The sequence below is a fragment of the Symphodus melops genome, assembly GCF_947650265.1.
Source record: "Symphodus melops genome assembly, chromosome: 6".
In the NCBI taxonomy this organism is placed as follows: Eukaryota; Metazoa; Chordata; class Actinopteri; order Labriformes; family Labridae; genus Symphodus; species Symphodus melops.
The window spans coordinates 8,547,108-8,572,287 of NC_136696.1; the positions used below are offsets into that span (position 1 = coordinate 8,547,108).

Sequence of the window (25,180 nt, forward strand, 5' to 3'; positions counted from 1 at the left end):
GGTTCTGGCCTCTCATACTATCTGAGACACATTGGCAGCCTCTCCTGCTTCAATCAGCCCTTAGGGGAGGCCTCATTTGCACAAAATGGTGTTTTATGGTTCCTGCTGCGGCCAGATATGCCCCTTCACCAGCCAGTAATTGACTACCATTGCCCACGAAGGTGTGTTTTTAATGCATCATGATGTTATTTAATGGCAGATAATAGAACATCAGGGCACTAAAAGAGCTCCTCCATGTGTGTCGTGTCGACCCTCTTTGTTTAATGTAATTACATGATGCCCCGGTGGATCCGCAGATTAACAAGTTCGTCAGAGAATATTGTGTTAGCACAAGGACAGGTTTTTTTCTCATTACAAGCACCAAAGTATCTTCATGTGAGCAAGGAGATGTTAAGATTTACTGCTTTGTACTACGAGGGAATCATTTCCATTGATTAACATTCTATTGTTGTCTCACTACGTTTTACAATTACAGTGTGATTATCTTCATAATCTACCTCGGGAGATGTTATCACGCAAAAACAATTATAAGGAGGGAGAGATAAGTCGATCTTTGAGGTAGGTATGTTACTGACCTCAACCTTTATAGAGAGAAGAACCCATATCATTCTCTTGTTTTATCTCATTGGTACATTTATTTCAAAAATAGCAAACATTTGAAATGGTATAAAAAAATCTCTTAGTATTCCATCTTCAAACTTCTCTAAACACAGAGTTTCCTGATGTTGTTTTTTTCTACTTCCAGGACTAGAAAGAATAGATTTTTCTATTCAATCCTTTTAAGCACTGCAGCCCAAAGAGCATGCGCGATATTCCACTTACTAGGCCTGTCTGTGCTTTTTTCGGATCACTCTGCTAAGGACTACTCAAGTTTCAAGCAATAACACAAGTTGCAAGTACTCCAGGGAGGTGCTGTTCAATTTTTCTGGCTTTCGGAAAGCTGGTCAATCATAAGAAAGTGGATTATTTTTAAAGGAGCCAGATCTAACTGTTTCAGACGGGCACTTCTACTGAGTTGCTGCATTTTGAGCTAGGAGAAGATGCATTGTCTCTTTTTCTGTTATTCATCCACTACACTGAAACTCTTATCTTCATGCAAGTGCTTCATTTCGCATCACCAGGCCTCGCATGACTGGCTGCAGCCTGTCAGCCCAACAGCCTTGGCTTTAGAAATATCAAAAGGTTCCAAGTGAAACAATCAGCTAAAAATCTAGACAGATGTTTGGGACAACACAAAGTGCTTCATTAAAGCAATGACTACACTAAAAAGACTTCATCAGCAGTTTGCTCGATAAAATAATATCATGCCCAGCTCTGGTTGCCATGGCCTTGTGCCCAGAAACCAACAATTAATATTGTTAAGATGCCTGATAGAAAAATAGAACAGGAGAATAGAGCGGGGTAGGAAATGTGAAGCTCGGGGAGTTTGAGTAAATGGAATAAAAACACAGGGAAGAGAAATCAGAGAAAATCAAATGAGAAAAAAAGAATGAGAAAGGAGAGTGACATAATCTTCACTTTTTTTAAAAACTATTGTCTCTTTCCCTTAGGTATCTCTCTCTCTCTCTCTCTCCCTCTCTCGTGTTTCTCATCCTTTCCTCCCTCTTCACTTCCTTCCCCCATCCTTCCTCCTTCACACAGTGCAACTAATGAAAAACCCCCCCCTGAATCCCCCCCCATCTCTGTGCAGAAGAAGACAACATCCTCAGAAAAGAAAAGAGAGGAGGAGAGTGTAAGATCGGGGTCAAAATTTTCTTTTACTCATTTTTCGTTGGTGAGCCAAGTTGTTGGACTGGAGGAGGACGAGAGGCTTCAAAGTAGAGAGTTAACAAGGCACGCAAATTCACATTTACACACACACACACACACACACACACACACACACACACACACACACACACACACACACACACACACACACACACACACACACACACACACACACACACACACACACACACACACACACACACACACACACACACACACACACACACACACACGAGCATGGGTGGCACTGAAGACAGCCTTGGAAAATTGCAAAACTGCCTGGAAGGATTCTTCTTCTTTTGATTGGCTGAATAGGCGTTACATTGATGTCTTTATTGTAATGTTCAATTGGACATCTACAGGAGGATTGGATAACATTTCTTAATATCAATTAAAAGTATTGTTTTATCAAATCTGTCCTGTAGTTTAAAAAAAATCAATTGTCTAACCTGAGGGCATTAGGAAAGGGCAGGAGATACCGTTTCAAACTCTTCATTCATTCAATACTTGTACTCAGACAAAGTGAAAAAAGTCTGTTTTATCCCTGAGGCAAATCAGCAGCAGTGGATGAAGTCTGTTGATTTGAATGAATTAGTTAAAGCTGCCAATATCTGTCGACTAAAAATAGAAATCATGGCCTTTAATGGGATGAGCGTTTTGTCATTTCATCTTGGCAGCAGTGTGTTTTAAAAACAAGGCACAGAGATGAGAGACGCTGCGCAGAATTGTGTGCAGCTTGTAATGTAGTCCAGCTCTAATCATGGTTGAAGTGAACAGAAACAATGTGGGTACTGATCATTCCTCTGTAACAATTATTTGTATGAGAATATCCTGAGGTGTTTGATTGATATACGGGATTCAGGATGTTTTTATTTTGTTCAGTCCTTACTGGGTTGATTAGGGACTGTTGGCTTGAGGCTTTCTAACAAAAAAAGCTACATAATGGGAAAATCTCATTCTAGGTGTTGGAAAAATAAAAACCCTGATGTAAGCCCTACAAAGAATAATTATGGTTTGAAAATAGTCCCAGGCTGCTCTGGTACTGGTGGAGCAGTGCTACCGCTAATATCTAGAAAACCATTTTTCTCTCAATGTGAATACAAATCTCTGGATGAAGTGACTGTAGATAACAGGTTCGGTAATAGGTGCCAGCTGCGAGAGAAATATTAAATTGAACTTGACAGTACATCAGTGAAGTGTGTCTGTAATATGTGAGCAGCTGTGATATGACGGCAGAGTCATAGCTGCAGGTGCAGAGGAAGGAAAGTGAATATTTAATAAGAATGTAAATCCCACTTAAATCAGAGTTGATGTTGATGGAAAACATATATACAAGTAGCTTTGACAAGCACAGTTTATTAAACACAGTCACAGTTCTCACATCTTGTGGTTCACACATGGAAAGGAAATGTGTTCTTGAAACTGCTGCGACTACAACAGAGATCCCCGGGCTCTTTAGTTTTCCACGGCCATGAGGCGACTTTACTATCTACTTTTCATTTGCAAACAACTTCAATGTGATCATAAATTAACCAGAAATATCGGATAAATGTCTTGAAATTATTTGTTTAGTGCAACTGAATAAAACCCTGTCGTTACAGGGGCATTTATTCCCCCCTCCCCTTGAACTCGTGACGTCAAAGGGGCTACTGACAATGTTTTACTGACTTTAAGCTGAAGACGAAGCACACCGAAGAATCAAAATGAGCATTTCCTTTTCTGAGCTCAGTGTGTCCTAAGACCTGAGTGCAAAACAAGATCTGAAGGCAAACAGCTAACCACAGTCAGTGACAATAACACAACCTCAGTAAAGTGCTGTTATTCTCCTGCAAAGGAATTTTTATGGTGGGGAAGAGGAGAGTGGGGTTAACTTTGGTGTCATGGCAACAGCAGACCTAAGGGCCTGATGGGAGCAGAACAGAAGGATGCTGTAACCAAGGGCAACTGGGTGGTAACTTACTGTATTCTTGTCCTATGCAGAGGTACTTTTGACTGCATCATTACTGATTTCTTTGAGAGGGCAAGGAGCCTCATTTTCCCTTTATGTGTAGTAGTTCTTTGCTGACCAATTATAAAATGCACTCTTCAGTTTGTTCTCTGAGAAGTTCAAGAAGTTCATTAATCACATCAAAAACATAACAGACAATAAAAATCACAAATAAAAGCCATCACTGTTTGACTATTTTATCCTGTTTGATTCCCCCTGAGAGATCTCGAGGCAGAGTTATTAGGCAGACGACAGACACAGGCTTTTAGACACACCCGGCAGGGCCGTGTTGTTAATTATGAGGCACATAAATGTCATGTCTTGAGTGCCCCTGGTGTTTTCAGGCTCATAACAGGAGACCCCCACTCTTCCTATAATACACACAGATGGTGTTCGCAGATTCTAATCATGTACACATCCCACCTCATGATTGGCAGCTCCCAACCGCTGCTCATTAAGAGAGAAAAAGTCAGGAATTAGCAGCAGCTCCTGAATTCTCTCTGAAAAACAGTCTCATCGAAGCACAAACACAGGGTAGCTTTGTTCTGATCATCAGCATCGCTAATCATCTTCTATAACTGTGCTCACAATAATACCCTGCTGCTCTTTGACAATGAAGAGCCCGACTTTTCAAGTTGCTATGTCATCTTTTGATCCAGCAAACAAGCTTCTTTCACAGCGAGATAATAGTGCTTTTGCTGCTTCCAAAATCTGTAGTGTCAGATATCACATATCTGATAACTTCCGTCTCAAATTTCTCAGCACAGAGAGGTTGGGATTGCACTGAAAATGTAGGCTCATTTACATAATAATGATATCAGCTGAAAACAGTAACCTTTTGTTACGTTCGGCTGTCCGTTAACACGCTGACGACCTTTTGGGTGCCTAAAAAGGCAAAGTTTTGACAGTTTTGATTGTGCAAACTGGAAAAAATAAACATTTCACATATGCCATGACAGTTCCAGTCAGTAGCCATGCACAAGTAGGCTTTTCGCACATCTTTTTCAATATTTACCCTTGAACCCATATCGCCGGGTGATTTTCACCCGAGCAAAAGTATTTACATGATTTTCATTATGTTGCATTTGTCTAAGAGTGATGGGTCCCTAGGTAGCTTCAGCATCGTCTTTAAAGTCTTTGAAGGCATGAGTGTTTCCCTTCTCCAAAACATACTTTTCCTACGGGCACGTGTTCTGGTGACGTATGTATGTATATTATATTCAGAGTGTGAGAGCCGCCCACGGCAGGCACTCCTGAGCTGGTTGGATGGGGGGTGTCTTGCCCAAGGACACATCTGACATGCTGCTCGTCAGAGTTGGGGATTGAACCCTCAACCTTCCGAGACACAATGACTCTACCCACAGATCCACAGCCACAGCAGCCCCCTGTAGGTCCACAAAGAATGCTTGTTATATCACAGCTGGCTAAATGTCTCTGCTTAATATCACTCAAGTTAAGATTGGAAAAGTAGTTTAATTTCAAATTTCCAACCAGAATCAGTTTGAAAGAATGACATAACAATTTGAACTGCAGTATTTCCATGCACAAGGATCAAATCAGGCCCGTTTTAAGGATTGACAGAAGGCTAAACAGATATTTAACATCAATGTAACATCATGGGGTTTATCAGTACCCTGGGTTTCTAAGAATAGATATTAGCAGTTTTTTTTCAATAATTACACCTGTGATGTATTTGGAAATGAAATGTCACTTTGTAAATGCATCCAGCTGATTGTGTCCTTTGTGTTTTCCATTATTCCTTTGAAAGAATACATATAGCAATACATGTTTCTCCTGAACACACAGACACGCGAGCACAGTCATATTTCACAGCACACAATCACCTTGTGTAATCTGTTCAGGACACAGTACAGCTCTGATCTCATCACAGTTAGTTTGTTCAGATCCTCAGGAGGATCTTTGAGTGTGTGTGTGTGTGTGTGCGTGCATGTGGGTTTATGTGTACATGTGTGCTTGTTGAGTTAGTGTGCCAGTGTATGGGAAGGAGTGGATGAAAAGGTCACATCAGTGAGTCTTTGATTGCCTTTGGCACCTCTGGCACTTAAGAAGAGAAATTTGTTTGGAGTGATTAGAGGCTTGAATTTGTTCTTGATGGATTGTTTACACTCAGAATTTCTTTGGCCTCTGATTTTAATCTTTTCTAATGACATCAATCAATGGTCTTAAGACAGCATAAGAACTAAGTAAAGGTTCATTAAAGGTAATTGTGGACATTGGAAACCGATTTTCCTCAGATGAAACTTTTGTGTGCTTATTTATTTATGTTGATGATTAATCGTTAATTGATTAATCGTTGTCAAGAACTGACACTGATTGTTTATGTATTAACCATCAAGCTATTTACAATTTTACCAGCAGTCAGAAGGAATACCATCTTATACCAAAAGGGCGCCTGTCACCTTTGACACTTAGAAAAAAGGCAGTTTTTACAATTAAAGGAAAAGGCCGTACGGAGAGACCTGATCACTTAGATGTGCTCATATTCTTGAAATTAAAAAGAACTAGACCGTAGATACATAATGATGAGTATGCGAGTATGTGAGTATGGTGTCAATATGCTAATTTGCTTACAGAACAGAAGAATTAAATGTATTGTGAAGAGGCTCACTTGGATTTATCTAACTTTTATACTGAACTTGATTTTCATTCGTTCAGCCTTGCTAGTCTACAAATGGCTGTAGCGCTCGAGTGGCATTGTTTTGTTAGCAACACTATTAAATAAGGACAGACATACGTTTAAAAGAGCGAGAGCCTTGTCGTTTAATTGGCTTAAACTGTAAATATTCAATGAATTCATGTTTAAAGTAACTACTGTGCTGCTATAACGGTTTCAAGGAAACATAAATTGAGAAAAAGACGTGCACTTTGGAGCTCATTAATCATTAATAATTCATCAATATTTGATCGTTAAGGTGTTCAATCAGTTAAAATATGAAGCTAACTGGTTTTAAAGCTGTAATGACAATATGAGCATATTTGCGCGGGAAAAAATTAATGGAAGAACATGCTGACAAAAAACTGGGGAAAACATGCAGTTTCACCAGCTGCGTGAAGAATCACACCAGACATCTAGTCGTGCGCCAGTCGCAGGATATAAACCTTATCACCTTGGAGAGATTCCCTTATAAAGAGTCTTAAGTGTGTGACAGGAGTCAGCCTGTCTGAGGTCATGTTTTGTGTTTTTATAAGGGATGGGACTTTAAGGCGTTTAATCACAGTTTGCCTCATAAACAGTGTTTGCCATTGCTGCACGCTAGCTCCAAGCTAACTCCGCCACAAGTATAAACAAGAAGCGTTTGCACCCTCGACCGAATGACTGGCTTCAGGACCAAAATTAGTAATTCAACATCTGATAAACTTACATGTTCACTCGCTAAATTGGTTGCTCTGGACTGTAGACCACTATTAGCTGAGAAAGATCAAGGCGAGGAAGGCCACAGGTCCTGGTGGCATCAGCTCCAGACTCCTGAAGGACTGCGCAGACCAGCTCTGTGAGGTCTTTCTGCACATCTTCAACCTGAGCCTGAGTCTGGAGAGGGTCCCTACTCTGTGGAAGACATCCTGCGTGGTTCCAGTCCCCAAGACATCGCACCCCAGGGAGCCTAACCACTTCAGACCTGTGGTCCTCACCTCTCCCCTGATGAAGACCATGGAGAGGATCATCCTCAACAACCTCCGCCCCCTGGTGACTTCAAACCTGGATCCCCTGCAGTTCGCCTACCAACCGGACATCGGGGTGGATGACGCCGTCATCTACCTGCTGCACAGATCCTGGACTCACCTGGAGAACTCCAGCAGCACTGTGAGGGTCATGTTCTTTGACTTCTCCAGTGCCTTCAACAGCATCCAGCCCACACTGCTCAGGGAGAAGCTAGAAAGAGCTGGAGTGGACGGTCACCTGGCTGCATGGACGACGGACTACTTGTCCAACAGACCACAGTACGTGAGGCTTCAGGACTGTGAGTCTGACGTGGTGGTCTGCAGTACAGGGGCCCCACAGGGTACAGTGCTCTCCCCCTTTCTCTTCACCCTGTACACCTCGGACTTCTGCTACAACTCTGGGAGCTGCCACCTGCGGAAGTTCTCCGATGACACCGTCATCGTGGGGTGCGTGCCTAAGGGGAGCGAGCAGGAGTACAGGCAGGTCATCATGGACTTTGTCAACTGGAGTGAGCTCAACCACCTTCACCTCAACGCCAGCAAGACTAAGGAGGTGATAGTCACTTCAGCAGGAAGTCACACCAGACTGCACCGCTGAACATCCAGGGTCTGGACATTGAGATTGTGGAGTCATACAAGTACCTGGGTGTTCACCTCAACAATAAACTGGACTGGTCACACAACACCAACGTCCTGTACAAGAGGGGCCAAAGTAGGCTGCATCTACTGAGAAGACTGAGGTGCTTTGGAGTGTGCAGGACTCTGTTACGGACGTTTTATGACTCTGTGGTGGCGTCTGCACTTTTCTATGCGGTGGTCTGCTGGGGAGGTGGGAGCACAGAGAGAGACAGGAAGAGACTGAACAGACTGGTCAGGAGGGCTGGTTCGGTCCTGGACTGTCCTCTGGACTCTGTAGAGGAGGTGGCTGAGAGGAGGATGTTAGTGAAGCTGACATCCATCATGGACAATCCCTCTCACCCCCTGCATGACACTGTGGGGTCTCTGAGCAGCTCCTTCAGCAGCAGACTGAGACACCCACCCTGCATGACTGAGCGCTACCGCAGGTCATTCATCCCATCTGCAGTCAGACTGTTTAACAGCATCACCACATGACTGTGTTATAATCATCTTTATCATTACTGTTACACACTGTGTGTGTTTTATTACCTGATCTGTCTTCCCACGAGCAGAAGTGTACATAGTGTTTATGCATTGTGTTACAGTGTTTATGGTCTTTATAGTGTTTGTGCCTTGTATTATTTGAGTCTATTGTATTTTTCTTTAACCCCTTTATTTAATTAATTAAACTGTTTCATAGCTGTTCTTTTTTTCTTTTTGCTATTTGATGATGTTTATAGTCCCTGTTTTACTGTTTTTTTGAGCTATTGTAACACCCAAATTTCCCCCATTGGGAGATCCATAGTTTATCCTTATCCTTATCCTTAGTGGTCGAAGACAAGGGGTTAGAAAATGTGCTAAAGATAGCAACATGTGATCCAACTTTCCAACTGCTGTGTAATAGCATGCATTGCATTCATTCATCCACCAAAATCCATTTAGATTGAGAAGTGTTGCTTTTTAGGGCAAATATTGTGATAAAAAATGCACTTAATTTTGATTAATTAATTAGAAAGCCCTGAGTTAATTAGTTACATTTTTTCAATCAAGTCCCACCCCTAGTTTTTATTCATTCAGATGTATGTTCTCTTTATGTCTTACTTGCCCTTGTCTCTGTGTCTCAGATCCTCCTCTCGTTTCCACCTTGTGTGTCGCACCTGTGTCTCGTTGCTCTCTGATTGTCGCCTGTGCTATTTAAGCCTCATGTTTCCTCCCTCATGTTGCCAGTTCGCAGTGTTTATTTGTGTACTGAGTCCTTGCATTTTTCTGTCTGCTGATATCACCTGTCATTGTGTCAGTGTGTGAAAAATTCCAGATGAAGTCAGATTGCAAAATGTGTCTGATTCCGCTCACATCTGCAGCTCACACTGAAAATGTAATATTTTAGAAAATGTTGGTTTCATGCTTGTATAAAAGCACCACGAGAGACCAGAGATGAAGGAAGAGGTAGTGGGGGGATGATGTGCAAAAAACAGCATCAAGATCAGGAATCAAACCTGCAACTAGTGTGAAGAGGAATATACCCTCTGTACATTGAAGTGCCTGCTCTACCAACTGAGCTCCTCGATATGTGCCTCACACACTGTGAGCTCTTTGTACTTAGGAGACAAACAAAGGATGGAGAGAGAAAAGGGACCATATGACAGACACGATTACACATGGAGAAGAACTGGAAGACAACCCAGAAACAGAGAAAGAAGATTCCAGCATGCTCATCCCCCTGAGGGCTTTGCGGTGGATTGGGAATTTTCAGACAAAAACTTCCTGAAGAGGATAAACACTGATAAATAAATCCAAGCCATACAGACAAGAAGGACATTCTCCGTCTCCATCTCAGGTTACAATGAGCTTAATGTTGTGATAGTTGATGTCCTGGTAAGTGTATCCTCTCTGCCAAGTATCTGACTAGCCTACAGGTTTTGGATGATGGAAGGGATGACCTCCTCGCCACATTGGCTTCAAGCAGTGTATCAAGAGCTTTGATGTCTTAGTTTCACAAAAAAAATTGGCTTCATCCCCAAGTGGCAGACAGCAGCAGTATACCCAAACACAGTTCACATCTCTGTATGACAGATATTTGATCTTCAAACAGAAAATGTATCCAAATTCTGCAATCAATAAAGAAGCTCACTGGAGGAGCAAACAAGAAGAAGAAAGAGAAGGGGAAGGATGGTTAAGTTCGGATGCCAGAAGTCGAATCATCCCACCAGACCGCCTTGGTCCAGCAGTGCTTCCAAATACCTCCAGCATTTGCCTTTAGCATATATGCTTTTTTTTCTTAGCACATATGCCTTCAACATTTACCCTGCCCGGGAGCAGGAACATCTGAAGGTAGAAGGAACATAACGTCAGAAATAGACTAAATGAAGAAAGAGCAAGTCTTTATTGATGACTCTTTCCTCAAAATAAAATGAAAGAATTCTACAACATAGTATACACATTCCTGCTTTTACACCCATTTTGTACTTCAAATTTTGGAAGCCGTACCAGAGGCTCTTTGACGGTTTATCAGACTGTTACATGTGCTTAAAAAAAGATTCTTCCAAACTTCCATCCATTCATTATTTATGCCACTTTTCTCGTTCTGGGTCACGGAAAGGGCTGGAGCAATCTCACCTGTCATTGGGCGAGAGGCGGGGTACACCCTATTTGCCAGTCAATCACAGGGCTGACCTACACAGACAAGCCACAGGGGTTTGAACCAGGAACCTCTCACTGTGAGGCAACAGGGCTTACGACTGCAACAACGTGAAGCCCTCCATTCTATCTTTAATTTCTAATAAAAAACACATTTATAAAGAGACTTTTCAGCATCTAAAGGCGTCTTTTATACATGTGTGCTCTTGCTTTTTTTATGCCATGCAGATATTCCAAGTGAATGAGGAATCTCTCTAGCCAAGCAAAATGCAGGAAGCACCAGGTGAGGAAAAAATGTCTTCAAAGGGCGTCTTAACTCCCAGCCTTTGATCCAAATCCAGGGAACCAAAACCGTGAAAAGAGAAACTGAAATCCCCTCTGGTCTCCTCCCTCACTCTTTCTTCTGCAGGCCACCAAATGATCCTGCACAGAATCCTTTCAGTTTTTTATTTCATGTTACATCACTCCTGCACCACAAAGCTAACCAACTCACTTCAGGAGCCATGAAGTATCACGCGAAGCTGGGTGTCAGCGAATCCATGTACAGTATCATTAATTAATTCTCTTTTCAATATGAAACCAAAATAAGGGGAGAATGAAAGAAATCCATCTTTCAATATGGTTAACAAAACCAAGACAAAAAATTCATAAAAATTTGATGCATTTTTTCAATATTTAATTTTGTGCTCAAACCAAAAAATGTATTTATTTGATACAAGTGGTGTGACCCAGAAGAGACAGAGACATCTTGATCTGATCTATCGCCAACATTTCTCTTTTCACTTGTGATTAGGACAGGTTTATCTCATGACTTTATATCAAAAATATTATTTTACATTTGTGACAAAGCACATACAGTATATTATTAAGTAAATGGGTGGTTAATGAACTTGAGCTTTTATTGCTCTTTTCTAGTCTAGTCTGAGTACTCAAAGCACTTTTACAATGCAGGTCAAACCTACACATTCACCCACTGATATCAGAGGCTGCTGTGTAAAGTGACCATCAATATTAGCTAATCCCAGTCATAGACATTCACACGCCAACGAAGCAGCACAAGCAACTTGGGGTTAAATGTCCTGCCCAAGGACTACAGCAGCTAGAGATTGAACCCTCAACACTCCGGTTAAGAGAGGACCAACTCCAACAATTAAAGAGGTGATATGAGGACTACAACCGGACAACAGTAAGACTCAAATCAAATTTGAAAAGCTGATTTTTAAAGTGATGTCTAATAGTAAGAGACTGCTGGTATACAGCAGTCAGATAGGCAACTGTCACGAACAGCACTCAGCTTTATACTGGATAAGCTTGAAGTCTTTTTTATCATGTTTTTTTGGTTTGATTATTATTTCCAAAGTATTAAAAGTACTTTGTGTCTCCTGTTTTATTTTTGTTTCCTTGTGTTTCTTAATTTCCCGTTCGATGTACTATTCCCCATATTCTTGTCTTTAGTGTGTCCTGTTTTATTTCGTAATTTTTGCTTTTCGTGTGTTCTCCCTTGTTAAACATTCCTGCCTTTTTGCGTCAAGTAAGTAAGTTTTTGTTTGCCTTTTTGTTTAATGTTGTATATTGTGGTTTGTTTTTAGTCCAGTCGCTGTCCACTTTCCCGTCTTTTTTGTATTTAACTTTGTGATTTTGTATTTTAACTTTGTACTTGGATCTTGATACTTTGTTCTTTTGTTGACACTTTGTCTTTGGTTCAATTTTTAGTATACAGTAGCTGCACTGTCGTTCATTTACTAATAATAAGAACATTATTCAATAAGATGGAATAGTAAGAGCTGACCCTGACTTCCTTGTCTCTTCCTATAGCAGATGCACTTCCCTCTCTTGTGTCTTCCTCCTTCCTCCTGTCACTCTGACAGAACTTCTTGTCTTTTTTGTATCTCCCTCGGTGCAAGACACTCTGGGGCTTGTTAGCAGCAGCGTCGGTGATTAAAGACTGCAGGTAATTAGATACACATGACACCATTCTGACTGACTGGCTGAATGACGAGCTGCAGTGTCTCTCAGCAGAGCAGCCAAATGCTTTACTGTTCAAAGTCAAAACACTGTCAGATAGAAACATTATATGTTATTATAATTTTTTAAATATGAGTGAGAATATCAGAAGATATGACGTTCTTTAACATTACACAAAGTATCTTAAAAAGCAAGGTAGGGTAATAAAGCATGCAAATATAGTTTCAGAACTTCTTCAGCCTTTTATTGTAAACAGTCATGAAGAGGCACTTTTCATCTTTGGCTCATCAGTTTTCTATAGTGGTGCCATGAGGTGACAAAACAAAGACTTTTAAAGTGTTTTCCTTACTTTTATAATATTATATTTCTAGGTTTGTAAATGTCTGCTTCCATTAAGCCTGGCTCTCACTACAGGAGTTTTAAAATCCTCCCAGGTTGGATAGCGTCACACAAATAAGGAGAATCCTAACACAATCTTCTCCATAATCTCAAGCTTGCACACACTGCAAAATGTGAAAATCATGGCACATCACGTACTACAGGATTTTACTAAGATTAAATGATGTTACATTTGCAGTTATAAAGCTTTGTCGAGAGTGGACAAAATGTGAGATGACAAACAAGCAAGCAAGTTTGGTGTGAAGAAGTGTCGGGAGAAACGTGGACAACACAACAACACATTTAAAATTGTAGCCTCCCCAACGGTCTCTATGCAGATCAGAGATGTAAAGATTGGATCTTTATACTGTACCATGCACTCGCACTACAAGATAATCTGCAAAGATAAATGGTTCCAAAAAGCTTTGAGTTAGCAGAAGTTACACAAAAGTTTACTGAATATTGAATCTCCATAGTTTTTTTTGTAAGTTGTCTTGTATATTCATACTTTTTTATACTTATGCTGAAGAGCCAGGCAAACATTTACACAACATGTTCAGACAAGACAGGGACGCACATCTGACCTGATTTTCAACTTCTAGGGAAGAGCCAGAATATCCCCATTTCCCCGCAAAAAAAGAATAATACAGGTACACATTTAGATTTTCAGCTTTTTTTTGTTTTTGTTTTTTTTGTTCTGCTTTTGTAAAGATTTAAGTAAGAAGGATCTTCCCTCTCTATTTTATCTGATAGTGGAAGTAGATTCTAAACACAGATGCAAACAGTTCAGTTTGGCTAAGTCTCAACTGCACAAATTAACAATGCATCAACAGAAACCTAAAACAAATTGCAAACTTTTGGACTAGAGTAACTTTCACACTAACTGAAAAAAAGCCTGATAGAGTACACATCTCATCTAACTCTTCACAAGGTGGGGACCCAAAAAACTTCCACCTGGTTTAGGACAGACTGTGGACAGGCAGATTTTCCAGCCCTTTTTTTTTAAACCAGTGCACCAGTGAATCGACTGGCTCTTGTTGAATAAAGCATGAACTAAATGCTCCAGTAGAGACATTATGCCAACTGCTCTGCCTCCAGTCTCCCTCATCTTTCTCCCTCATGCCTTTCCACTTGTCATTTTGTCTGTCTCACCAAATATATGTCTTGTTTTCCTTTCTCTTCAACCTCTCTCCTATACTGCCTTTATATTTTGGCAACTCTTTCTGTCTTAATTGTCAGTTTCTATTCAGAGTATTTTAGTTGTTTTATTACAGCTTCCTTCCTATCATTTGTTTTTGTAATTACTATCAGTCATTTCCTCCAATCTTGCCCACTTTTGATTTGTTGCTCCATGTATTACTTATCAATCTTTCTAAAAAAGGCTTTGAAGAATTGAGCACACCATGGCTTGCCAAATGTGTAAATTAGGAGAAAAAGAGAACAAGATGGCTCAGAATTATGACAAAGACCCATTAAAAAGCCACAAATTAAGCTTGAAGGTTTTAAACTTTGCGACATAAACTATGAGAAATGACAACAAAAAGTGCCATAAAGGATCAAATTACCAAGTAATTTTGACTTATTGCGAGAAAAAAAGTGGAACCCTGCTGTATTTCTGCCAACTGCAACCTGCCTGAAGTTATTTTGTTTTTGGAATGAAAGTCTGAAAATATTGTCAACAAGGAGCCAAGATGATAGGAAACAAAAAGCTATAAGATGCCAATACATTTTTTTCGACAAACATTAAGAGATGACATGTTAGAAACACCAATAATACATCCTACCATCTCCAAAACAGTACATCATGAAATAAAATATCTTAAAAAGCAGATCTGGGATTTCTTACTGAGAATTTAGTTGCAGATAATACTGTATTCCAAAGACTAACTCTTTCTATTTAATAAGAAAGGGAAGAAGACTGTCTTTACTAACACTGTGCTAAAGCAGACTTAAGCACACATGTAGACAGTACTTCAGGGAATATAAGCTTTGATGCACATGGCAAAAATAATAGAAATCGATAATTCTGAGCAAAGAGAATTGACCGGTGATCTGACAGGTTGAAATGCAAAGCTAGGAAGACTTGAGTGCTAAATGTCCAACTTAAATGACAGAGTCTCTCTCATCAATGTAACAGGCGAGAGCTCTGTCTGGCCACACCGAACAGACGCACACCCTCCTTGCTTTCAGCTGAGGTTGTAATTCTGTCTGGTCTTGACAGCCCGGATAAACAAGCCTCCCTAAACCCGTCTGCTTTCTGTCTTTATGTCAAGCACTGTCACGATAATTAGCAGATGGCTGATGACTTGCAAGGCAAGAGGCAGGGAAAAATATCTACTCACTAATTGATGAGAACAAGGAGGAAAAACGTGCATATTTGTCAGAGTCTAGGGTGTCATAAGTACAATTTTCCCCGAATTAGATCAGATATGTACATGACTATGAAAAAGCTCAGTTGGTTGAGGGACAGGACAGTCGACCCCCTCCTGCTCTGACAGGGACACACTTTTTTTCTTGAATTTCCCTCGGGATCAATAACTATCTATCTATCTATCTATCTATCTATCTATCTATCTATCTATCTATCTATCTATCTATCTAAAGGACCGATAGCATAGAATCATGGCTAACCCACACAGTTGTTTGCACCAATGGTAATAGCAACTTGAAGGTTGGAGACCAAAGTGAAAAATATGAAGGAAAACGATTTAGAAAACATATTTTTAACAAAGTACATGAATTTCAAAACTACATGTTGATGTCTTGACCAGTGGTGGCGAAACATCAGGACTCTTGCTAATTTACTATAGGCTGCATTTGCAAAAATGCCAGCCTTGTCAACGAAGAGGAAGAAAATGTTCATTTATATGCTTATAACTGACCGCCAGACTAATGATGAAAATGGGCCTTCAAAGCATAGAAAAAGATCAAAGGAACCAGGTTAGGTTTAGGAGACTCAGCATCCACACGAGAGAAATCGAGTTGTGGCACGAAAAGAGGTGAAGAACTGAGCGGTTGTCACTGTGAGTCACCAGAGTTAGCTAGTAAATCCTGTAAAGTTTGTTAACATGTATCAAAGGCAAAAAAAATAAAAAATCAGGAGTGGTTGTAAGTGGGAGCATTGATAACTTTCACATTATTAATGGGTGGGGATCACCTTGCAGCTGTTTTACTTTGTGAAGATTTCAATCTGCTGATGTTTTACGATGCCACGGGGAAAGAGGGAACACTACGCATAGCTTCTTCTACTGAGCAAATAAAGATTGATTTTACTCAAATTTACTATCCCCAATAATCTTAAATTAGCAAACCATAAAAAACAAGATTTATGGTTCATAGCTCAGGTTCCTGAATCTCTTATCTATTCTTGAATGTATCTCCCACCAGGATCAGAACAAAGAGCTGCTGCTGAATTGTGTGTGTTCAAAGAAGAGGCTCCTTCTGTCTCACAAGATCCTGGTTTTGATATCCAGTCCAGAACTCTATCATATCACCAGGAATACAATCCTGTGAAAAGTGAAAATTGAGCACAAATGTCAGTGTTTTTCATGACCAACGATGAAATTAAGTCCTGTCTCGTAAACTTGGTAACTTGGTACGAAATCCAGCTCTGTTACTTTTTTTTTCAGTCTGAAGAATAGTGGGCTCAATGTCCTGTCCTGCCAGGCTTAAATGTGTATGATCAGAATGAACACCAAAATGAACCATGATATACTGGTAAAGGCAATGTTATAGACTGCAGAAAATAAAGGGCACATACAACACAACCGTTCTGTCAATACCGCCTGCCAGTGCAGGGAAAGTTAAAGGTTATTTTTTCCAGAAACACTTTTTAAGATGTTGGTTGAAATTGTCTTTATGTCCTGACAGTAATTATTCATTCATGTGCTCTGAAAAAGAAACGAAAAGAAATCTGTCATCGGTAGCAGTTGTAAACACGTAAAAAACGTTGACCAATGTCGGCACTCGACCAATCAAGCCCCTCTACTCCATGCATGCACGAGCCCACACACACTCAAAGCTTGAGATGAAATCCACTTCTGGACCAATGACGCAAGTGCATGTATGGGGCGTGGCTTTTGAGTGCGCACAGAGGGAAGGGGGTAGGTGGATACGGAGAACGGAGAGGATGCTACTTTCAAAATCAAAATAGCCTACCCTGCCTTTAAGCTAGACACCGAGGGTTCGAGACCCTTACGTGTTGTGAAAACTGGAGGTTTACCAGCTTGACTGAAAACAGAACCTTTTACTCCTCTATCATAGTGCCATTATGTCTTGTAAAACATGTGTAATCGTGGATTAACTATTTCAACAGCCATTTTCTGACAAGCTTCTGCAGTGACTTCAATTTGCAGGTTAAAATTTCACACGGCGACCAGGAGGGTGACTTTTACACACCATTATGTCAAATTCAGTCGACAACAAGGGCAAACCGACAACAACAGGCCTGTAAACATTTCCCCTGAATTCAGACATAGAATAATCAGAAAATGCGTCATGTCTAGAGCAACACAGCAGTAATCCAGGCCACAGATTGAATTGTGCCTCCAGGGAGAGAAAGAGAACAGTCGTTGAAGTTGATGGATTTAAGGTCAGTCAGACAACAATTTAGATCAGAGCAGAGGCTTCTTTTGGGGCTTTCTGCACAGAAAAACACAAATATATTATCATATAACCTTCCATGTTTTCATACAACTAACTCATTGGTCCGTTGAATTTGCTACTCTAACCTTGTATATGTCTGTCCGTCCTTGTGATGGCACTATGGGGAGGACTAACAGGCCATACTTGTCATTTGTAAAGGTTTGTAAAACTTTAGAAATAATTGTTATGCATCTGATGAACCTCCCTGTTCATGACAGCTTGTACAAGCACGTTGACATTTACAATATAAGAGAAGGCTGCATTACTTTCTCTCTTCCTTTCTATCTGTCTTTTGTTCGGGTCCTGGTACTGTGCATGCTTGCTCTTTGTATACTTTGAACACGGAAGTTTACCATGCCGTTAATTACACTTGTGCTTTTCCAATAATGACAAATCCAATCACTGCTGCGTGTAAGGTTTATGTTTTTGTATATGCAGTGTACAATGAGAAGTGGGGCATGGTCTGGTCTGATACAACTTAAAATATAAACACAGACATCAAATGCAATCCTTTGAATGCATTTTTCTTTCTTTTGTGTTTGTACAAAAGAGGCAGAAAATGAGTCCCAGTTGGTTGGGAATGAGCTTGAATAGTCAGGTTCCAATCGCATAGTAAAGTATAATGACATGTTCAGTTTTAGGAGTCCGGATTGAGGTTTAATTTCATTTTTAGAAGGGTCATTAAAATGCTTGTTTGCATTAACACTGCGAACAGAAAATATGCCACAAACCCGACTTATTATTTGATGACATCTTCATTGTACTTGCAGAGATGAAGTTTCAAACGGAAGCAGCTTGATGCACTGTGGAACATTAGAGGTGTTGCTGCAAGTGCAAACAGTAAACTAAGTGCTGTCAAATGATGCAACTATTTCAGAGAGTTATTTCCCACTGAAACACTTCACCAGCTGCATAACAATAGCTTTGAGTCAACGCTGATAATGATTTAAAAACACAAAGAACGCTCACATGAAAACGTGACAGCGTGCTACCCTGCTTATGTTACAAACTGGCACACACACAAAAAGCCACAAGTCACAATGCATTCAAGCCGTTTGTAAAAGACTAGGCCCGTACACACTAATGCATGCACATACACACTCTTTCTGAGTCGCTGTATCAGCAGCTTTGGGACAGGAAGGCCAGCCCTTAAATCTGTGCTATGAATGTTAAGACAGAACTTGGCCAATTAAAACTCAATTACAGCCGCACTGTCGGATACTGTCTTCCTCTTCCTCTCTTTGCCTTTCTCTTTTCTCTCTCTCCCTCTCTCTCTAGCTTCTAGACACTTCCCCTTTTCAAACTCTGCCACCTCCTGTCTCTCCTTGAATCAATCTTTTCCTCCCTGTTCCTTCTTTTTCTTTAACCGTTTTCTCCCTGTTAGTATCCACTACTGCCTCTCTCACTCATTAAAACAGTTCCCCAGTCGTTTCCCAGTCGAGGGAAGCATGATAAAAATAGATCTTTAGCTTGTGCGCGCTGGCTCTGTCTTGCCAGCTTGCGTTCCATACATCAAATAACTATTTTTTAAATAATAACCATTGTTTCATCTTCTCTCTTCCTTTGTTCTTTGCTGACTGTAAGTCTCTCTTTCTTCTTGCTCTCCAGCTCTCCTTTCCCAACTCATATCTGCTATGTGTCTCTAGAACCAGTGGATTTATTGAAATTGCACACACAATCCTGCAGCTTGTTTGAAATGGAGAATGAGCAGCTTGATTGCTGCTGCAACCGGTCTGTGTTAAGATTAAGATTAGCATGAAATGCAAATGTAAGTTTTGTTGTGTCTTCACTGACGTTCTGCATCGGAGCAGTTGGTAATTGGGTAGTGCCAGTATTTGAGATGTCGACGGTTGATTCCTCAGTCTGCCGTAAAGGCACAATCAGCTCTTAGAATAACTCTGGGCCACATGATATGAGTGCCATTGACATTGTCATCAATAGTGTAATCATCTAGAAAGAAAAGAAAAAATGTTTATGCTCGGTTGTTCCGAGTGCAGTTGATAAATGGATTCAGTGCAGTGCATATTCACTCACACACACAAAGCTCTTATGCCAACAAGTGTGAAACAAAGGCCAGATGGATGACTAAGCAACAACTAAATCAACTTCGTTGGTAGTGCACATTAGAGAGAACAGATATATTCTTTACAGAGATACATTTGGGGAATATAGCTGTTCTGCAGCGGAGCAAAACAAAGACTCAGTCTGAGACAAAGGAGTATGCCTGGATGGCAGAGAAACCCCCTACACACACACACACACACACACACACACACACACACACACACACACACACACACACACACACACACACACACACACACACACACACACACACACACACACACACACTCTGCAGGAGCAAATGGCCATCTGGCTGCTCTGAAGGCAAACCTTTTTTAGGCTGTTTCCTCATTAGTAAAAGTTTCTTTTGTCAGCAGCACAGTGATGGGATAAAAGACCAAGAAGGAAATGGATGAAAAAGACGAATGATGGACAGAGAGGGAAGAGCTGTAAAGGAATGAAAGACTGAAGATGAAAAGATACAGAGAGCGAACGTTTCATCATATGTGATGCCAAAGGGTATAAACAAACTGCTCACTGGCACAACTTCACAGTAATATAAACTTTCCCCTGTAGAAACTCTTCTACTTCTCAAACATGCTAAAAATACGACACGCTGCAGCAGCAGCTCAGACAGCAGAGCTTCACTGTGGATAGTTTCCGGCTGTACAAACAGACAATAAATCTTATGTCTGTGTGGAAACACAATCAACAGTCTGAAAATCTAATACGTAGGACCAAAGGCAGGTTGTTTTTATTTTCTCTTCAAAGGGGTTTGAAGTACCGGCTTAATGCTTAATATTAATAGTTATAAATGGTCAAATAGAATAAAAGAGCATATTGGATCCATATTACATCCATTGTTGTCATATAGCTGTGGATCCTCTGGGAGTGTATATTTTTAGTATGATGTCCTTCTTGTGCCACAAATTACGGATTATTTTAAAACCTGTTTCACCGAGCTCTGGTTTAAGATATCCTGCAAACTAAGAAGACTGGTTAGATTGAAGCATAACTGTCCTTGCTTGTGGTAATAATAAGGCTTATGGTTGCATGTAATCAATCCGTTTCTCAAAATCATTTTATTGTACCTTCAAATCAAAGTAACCCTGATGGGCATTTTTGAAAGAAAAAAAACCAACATGACACAAAGCATTTTGAGATGACTTTTCTGCAGAGAACAATTGAGATAAATTCACTCACCATCTTTGTCAGCTCTTCTGAATATCTGAAAAAAAGACAGCAAGACAGTGTAGTTAGTATTATTGCAGGTCATTTGATCCTCCATATTACAATAGCTTTGTAATGCACTGAAGGAGAGCAGCTCTATTCAGAACACTGGCTGCTCAGTGTCTTAGTAAATTAAACCGTCTAGAGTTGACAAAACAACTTAGACTTATTTTAAAGAATACTTGTTTGCATGGGGGGCATTAGTTAGCGCTTCCACCCCAAAGAAAGATGTTTTATATCCCCTTCTGAAACGGGGGCTTTTCTGTGTGGAGTTTGCTCCACATACATGGGTTCTATTTCAGATACAGGTAACGTATTGGCAGCTTATTCCAAAAGTCAAAAGACATGCTTATAACGTTAATCTGTGACTCTAAGGCTGCCTGTAGGTGTGAATAGTTGTTCGTCTCTATGTCAGACTAAAGACCAGTCTGAGATTGACATTTCCCCGCACCCAACAAGCTGTATCGACGATGGATGGACTTTTGCTGACAACCTTTGCATTTAATTAGCTGATATGTGTTATGTGTTCTATCAAATTACCCTGCGTGGATGAATTGAGTCCTTAGGTCTATGTAGTGAAGTAAAACTTTGTATCATCTGCATAAGATGACCAAAGTTGACTGAACATCATACTGAAGCCTATGAAGTTTTAATTGTGGCTTCTAAGAGTTTTAAAACAAATGAGTGTCGGTGTAAATATCTGAAAGATTTTCAGGTGTGTTTTTTCATCAGTGTTTCAGGTGTGATATAAACTGTTTCAAAACAAATGCCAGAGAACATCAAATTGATATTAAAGAGGAGGAAGACAGACACAATGAACGAAAGGGAAGAAAGTGAGAAGGAGGACTCTTATTTGCTTCGGAGACTCCCACTATAATTGTTCTTGTGGAGAACAAAGGTAACAGCTTTAAGAGACATTTTTCAAACAATCATAAAGGATACATTTTATAAATTGAGTAAGATGTAAAAAAAAAAAAGAGAGAGAAAAAAAATCACACACTGTTTGAGGAGGAGGAAGTCTGTGACGTACACATTGTTTTTCACCTATGACTCTTAGAAAATAGGGCAGATCTTTTGAGAATTGCATCCTTTAAATTGTCGAAAGCTGTTTATACGCCTTTAGAGTGGATTCCACACTGACTGTTTTCATTTATTAATAGATATGTTGTTTGAACTAAGATGTTGAAGAGCTATGTCTATTTTACTGCTCCTCTATAAAAGGAAACCATTCAAGGATAGCTCCATCTTAAAACAAATTAAACCAAACATTGAAAAACCATAAAATGTTATGTTGTTTCACAAAGGGGAATAAAGAAGTGAGAAAAACTCAAATCTGTGCGATGTATAATTCTTCACACCCACATGCCTGCTGTAAATACACGGCACAATTACCTCCTTTGTTATCTCTGAGGACTTGACCTTTTCTTCTGGGCATTGACTGTATTTAAGCCTGTGGTTGCAAAAGTAAAGCTAATGCAAAAACACCTTAAACTTGCATTCTTTCTGATGGCCAACAGGGGGAAACTCTGCTGATTACAAAAATAAGTCAGATAGTAAAAAATCCAATGGAAACAACCTTCCTGAGGTTGACAGTTGGCTACGGGGTGGCTAGCTCTACTGAGCCTTGTATTACTATTTGTTGCAACAAAATCATCAGCTTGTTTAATGTAAAAGTAATTAGACACTAATCCCCTCCGGTCCTCTTGTGGTACCAATTTATCCTAAAACACAGGAACATTAGAAACAGCTTTCAACCTGAATAGCTTCTCTTCAATTGATCCTGACCAGCTGATCTTCAATCTTTTCTTAATCTTAACCACCACACTGTCTTCTAAACCTGTTTTAGGGATGTCTAATACTTAATTAAAATGTTCTCACTGAATAAGTTCAATCTGCCTTCAACATCTTTTTTTTGTTTTCCCTGTCCCTCGTATGTGCTAGTCAACAATATTGAACCATATCTTGAAAAGCCTTCTCCTCTTCCAAAGACCTCTGCCATCTTAAACATGTCTTTCCTCTCTATGATGCCATAGACAACAGTCACCAATTTGTTGTAGGACTTCTAAAAAAACCTTTAACTTGCATCGTGGTATAATGCAAAAAAAAAGTAAAGTGCTGATATTTCAAAACATGGCATACACTTTGATGATTTTTAGATTGTTTTGTTTTTTGTCTGCAGTGATGTATAGCCTAGCTTAGGTGCCAGCATCATGGCTCATTTCTGTGTACAGGGGTCAAGCTGACCTGCATCTCCTGTGACTGATAAACTTACTACTAATCGCTTCCTTGTAGAACCTCATGATAAGATTAAACAATAGCAAAAGAATAAATAAAAAGAATTATTTTTGTAACAGCCAGGTCCGCTTGCGCTATTTTCTTGCTAGTGTTAGCACCTTCGCAAAACATTCGCCATGCTGTCACAACAGGTGAGATTTGTCCTGCTGTTGTACTTTTCTAAGTGTACAGATGGTCCACAGAATGTTACTTACTTAATGTCACTTAATTGCTAAGTCCATACAATAACAGCTGTAAAACCGTTTTAGCGATTTCTGACATTGTTTACTCTTCATAGGACACCTAACTAGCCAGCAACCACTGCTGGCTAGTTAGCTACCACTATCGTTCTCTGGAAACATTCCTGTCAGGTTAATGTTGCTGAGCAAAATATGCAGAACAAGCAGTACAGCCTCTGTAAACCAGTTTATAAAATTGAAATCTGGCCATTGACCAGTTCAGGACTATGCGGACTGACTCACTCAGATCTTTAACGTTAAAGTGAGTTACCACTTCTAATGAGTTAATCTTTACACCCAGAATAGGCATCTTACATTTTTTTCAAAACCTTTCAATCAACTACCTGAGAAAATCTTAAGTAAAGGCCAAGGACCAAGAAAATGCAAACCACTTAAAGATGGACCATGGATACGAGTGTAGAGAATACATGCATATACAAATAAATATTAGATACACAAACATACATACATATATACACACATATACATGTATGTATGTATGTATTCTCTGCTCTCATATCCATTACTCTCAAAGTGTAATGCTGGTTCAGTTTAGTTCTTGGTGCATGCAGCAAGTAACTGCAGACATCTGAACAAGCCAAAAATGAAAATCACTAACTGCTGAGATGCACAACATTTCAAATGACAAGCTGTTCGGCATTGTTCTACTCTCCAGCTGCACTCTAGGGTGCACTCAACTCCATAGAAAACAGCCAACTCCAGAGCTGCTAGAGACAGACAAGCTTGGAAGAAGAGGGAAAGTGTTGCAGTCTGGAGGTGATGTGGGTGAATGTGTGTAGAAAATTGCAACAAATATATAGAGAGACATAATTGAAAGACCAAAAGGAGCAAATCAGAAAATGACTAAACAAAAAGAAACAGAAAACAGAGAGATACATATGCAGGGTGGGGAAATGTTTCATCCATCTCCTGACCTTATTAAGTATGGATGTTTTCTAAGCCCGGCTGAGGAGAGAGAGGAGGGGGAGACCAGACGAAAAAAAGGCAGAGGGTAGAGAAAGATGCAGGGAACAGGATGAAAGTAGTTTAAGGAAAGGAAGGAAAGATGATTCAAGTTTGAGATGAAGAAGAATAAAACAGCAAAGAATCAAGAAAATAAACAATCAAGGAAACAGTTTAATGAGGAGAGTGCTTCTAGCAGACACACAACCACTCAAATCCCACCGGTGAAGACATTTTCAACACGCTAATAATGCTGGGGTCAATGATATTGAAAAATGGCAAAAAGCCATTAACATTTCAAAGTTCAGGCTGACTCGGAAAGTGGGCCGAAGAGAAAATGCCAGACAGAGTTCACTGCTGATGCCAAAGGAGGGCAGCCTGCAGTGTGTATCGACCAATCAGTGTGAGTAGCAGTTAACAAACTGTCTTTAGTAATCAGATAAAATGCAACAAAAAGGAAGCAATAATGCAGAAATCATTACAAACTCCAAAAAGAAAAGAGCAAGGAGTTTTTTGTTAGATTTTCTCGACACACTGACCTCTCCTGACCAAATCAAAGAGATGCAATCTTTTTCCTTTTTCAACATTTTCCTGAAATTCATTAGGTGCAGCATGTATTCAGTGTGGTTGAAGGGATACAAGAATATATTTTTCACAAGACTATATTGATAAAAAATAAACATGTTCTTCCGAAGTCACACATCAGATTCAGTTCTCAGATACATTTAAG

The 25,180-nt window shown here is 40.0% G+C and overlaps 1 protein-coding gene across 1 annotated transcript in view; it reads right to left on the minus strand.

The window, feature by feature from the left end:
- necab2 (N-terminal EF-hand calcium binding protein 2) overlaps window positions 1-25,180 on the minus strand; it is a 122,317-nt gene that overhangs the window by 95,808 nt on the left and 1,329 nt on the right. Inside the window, exon 2 of the mRNA XM_079347247.1 lies at window positions 20,948-20,972. Coding sequence (XP_079203373.1) covers window positions 20,948-20,972 — 25 coding nt within the window. The remainder of the gene's footprint in view (window positions 1-20,947; window positions 20,973-25,180) is intronic.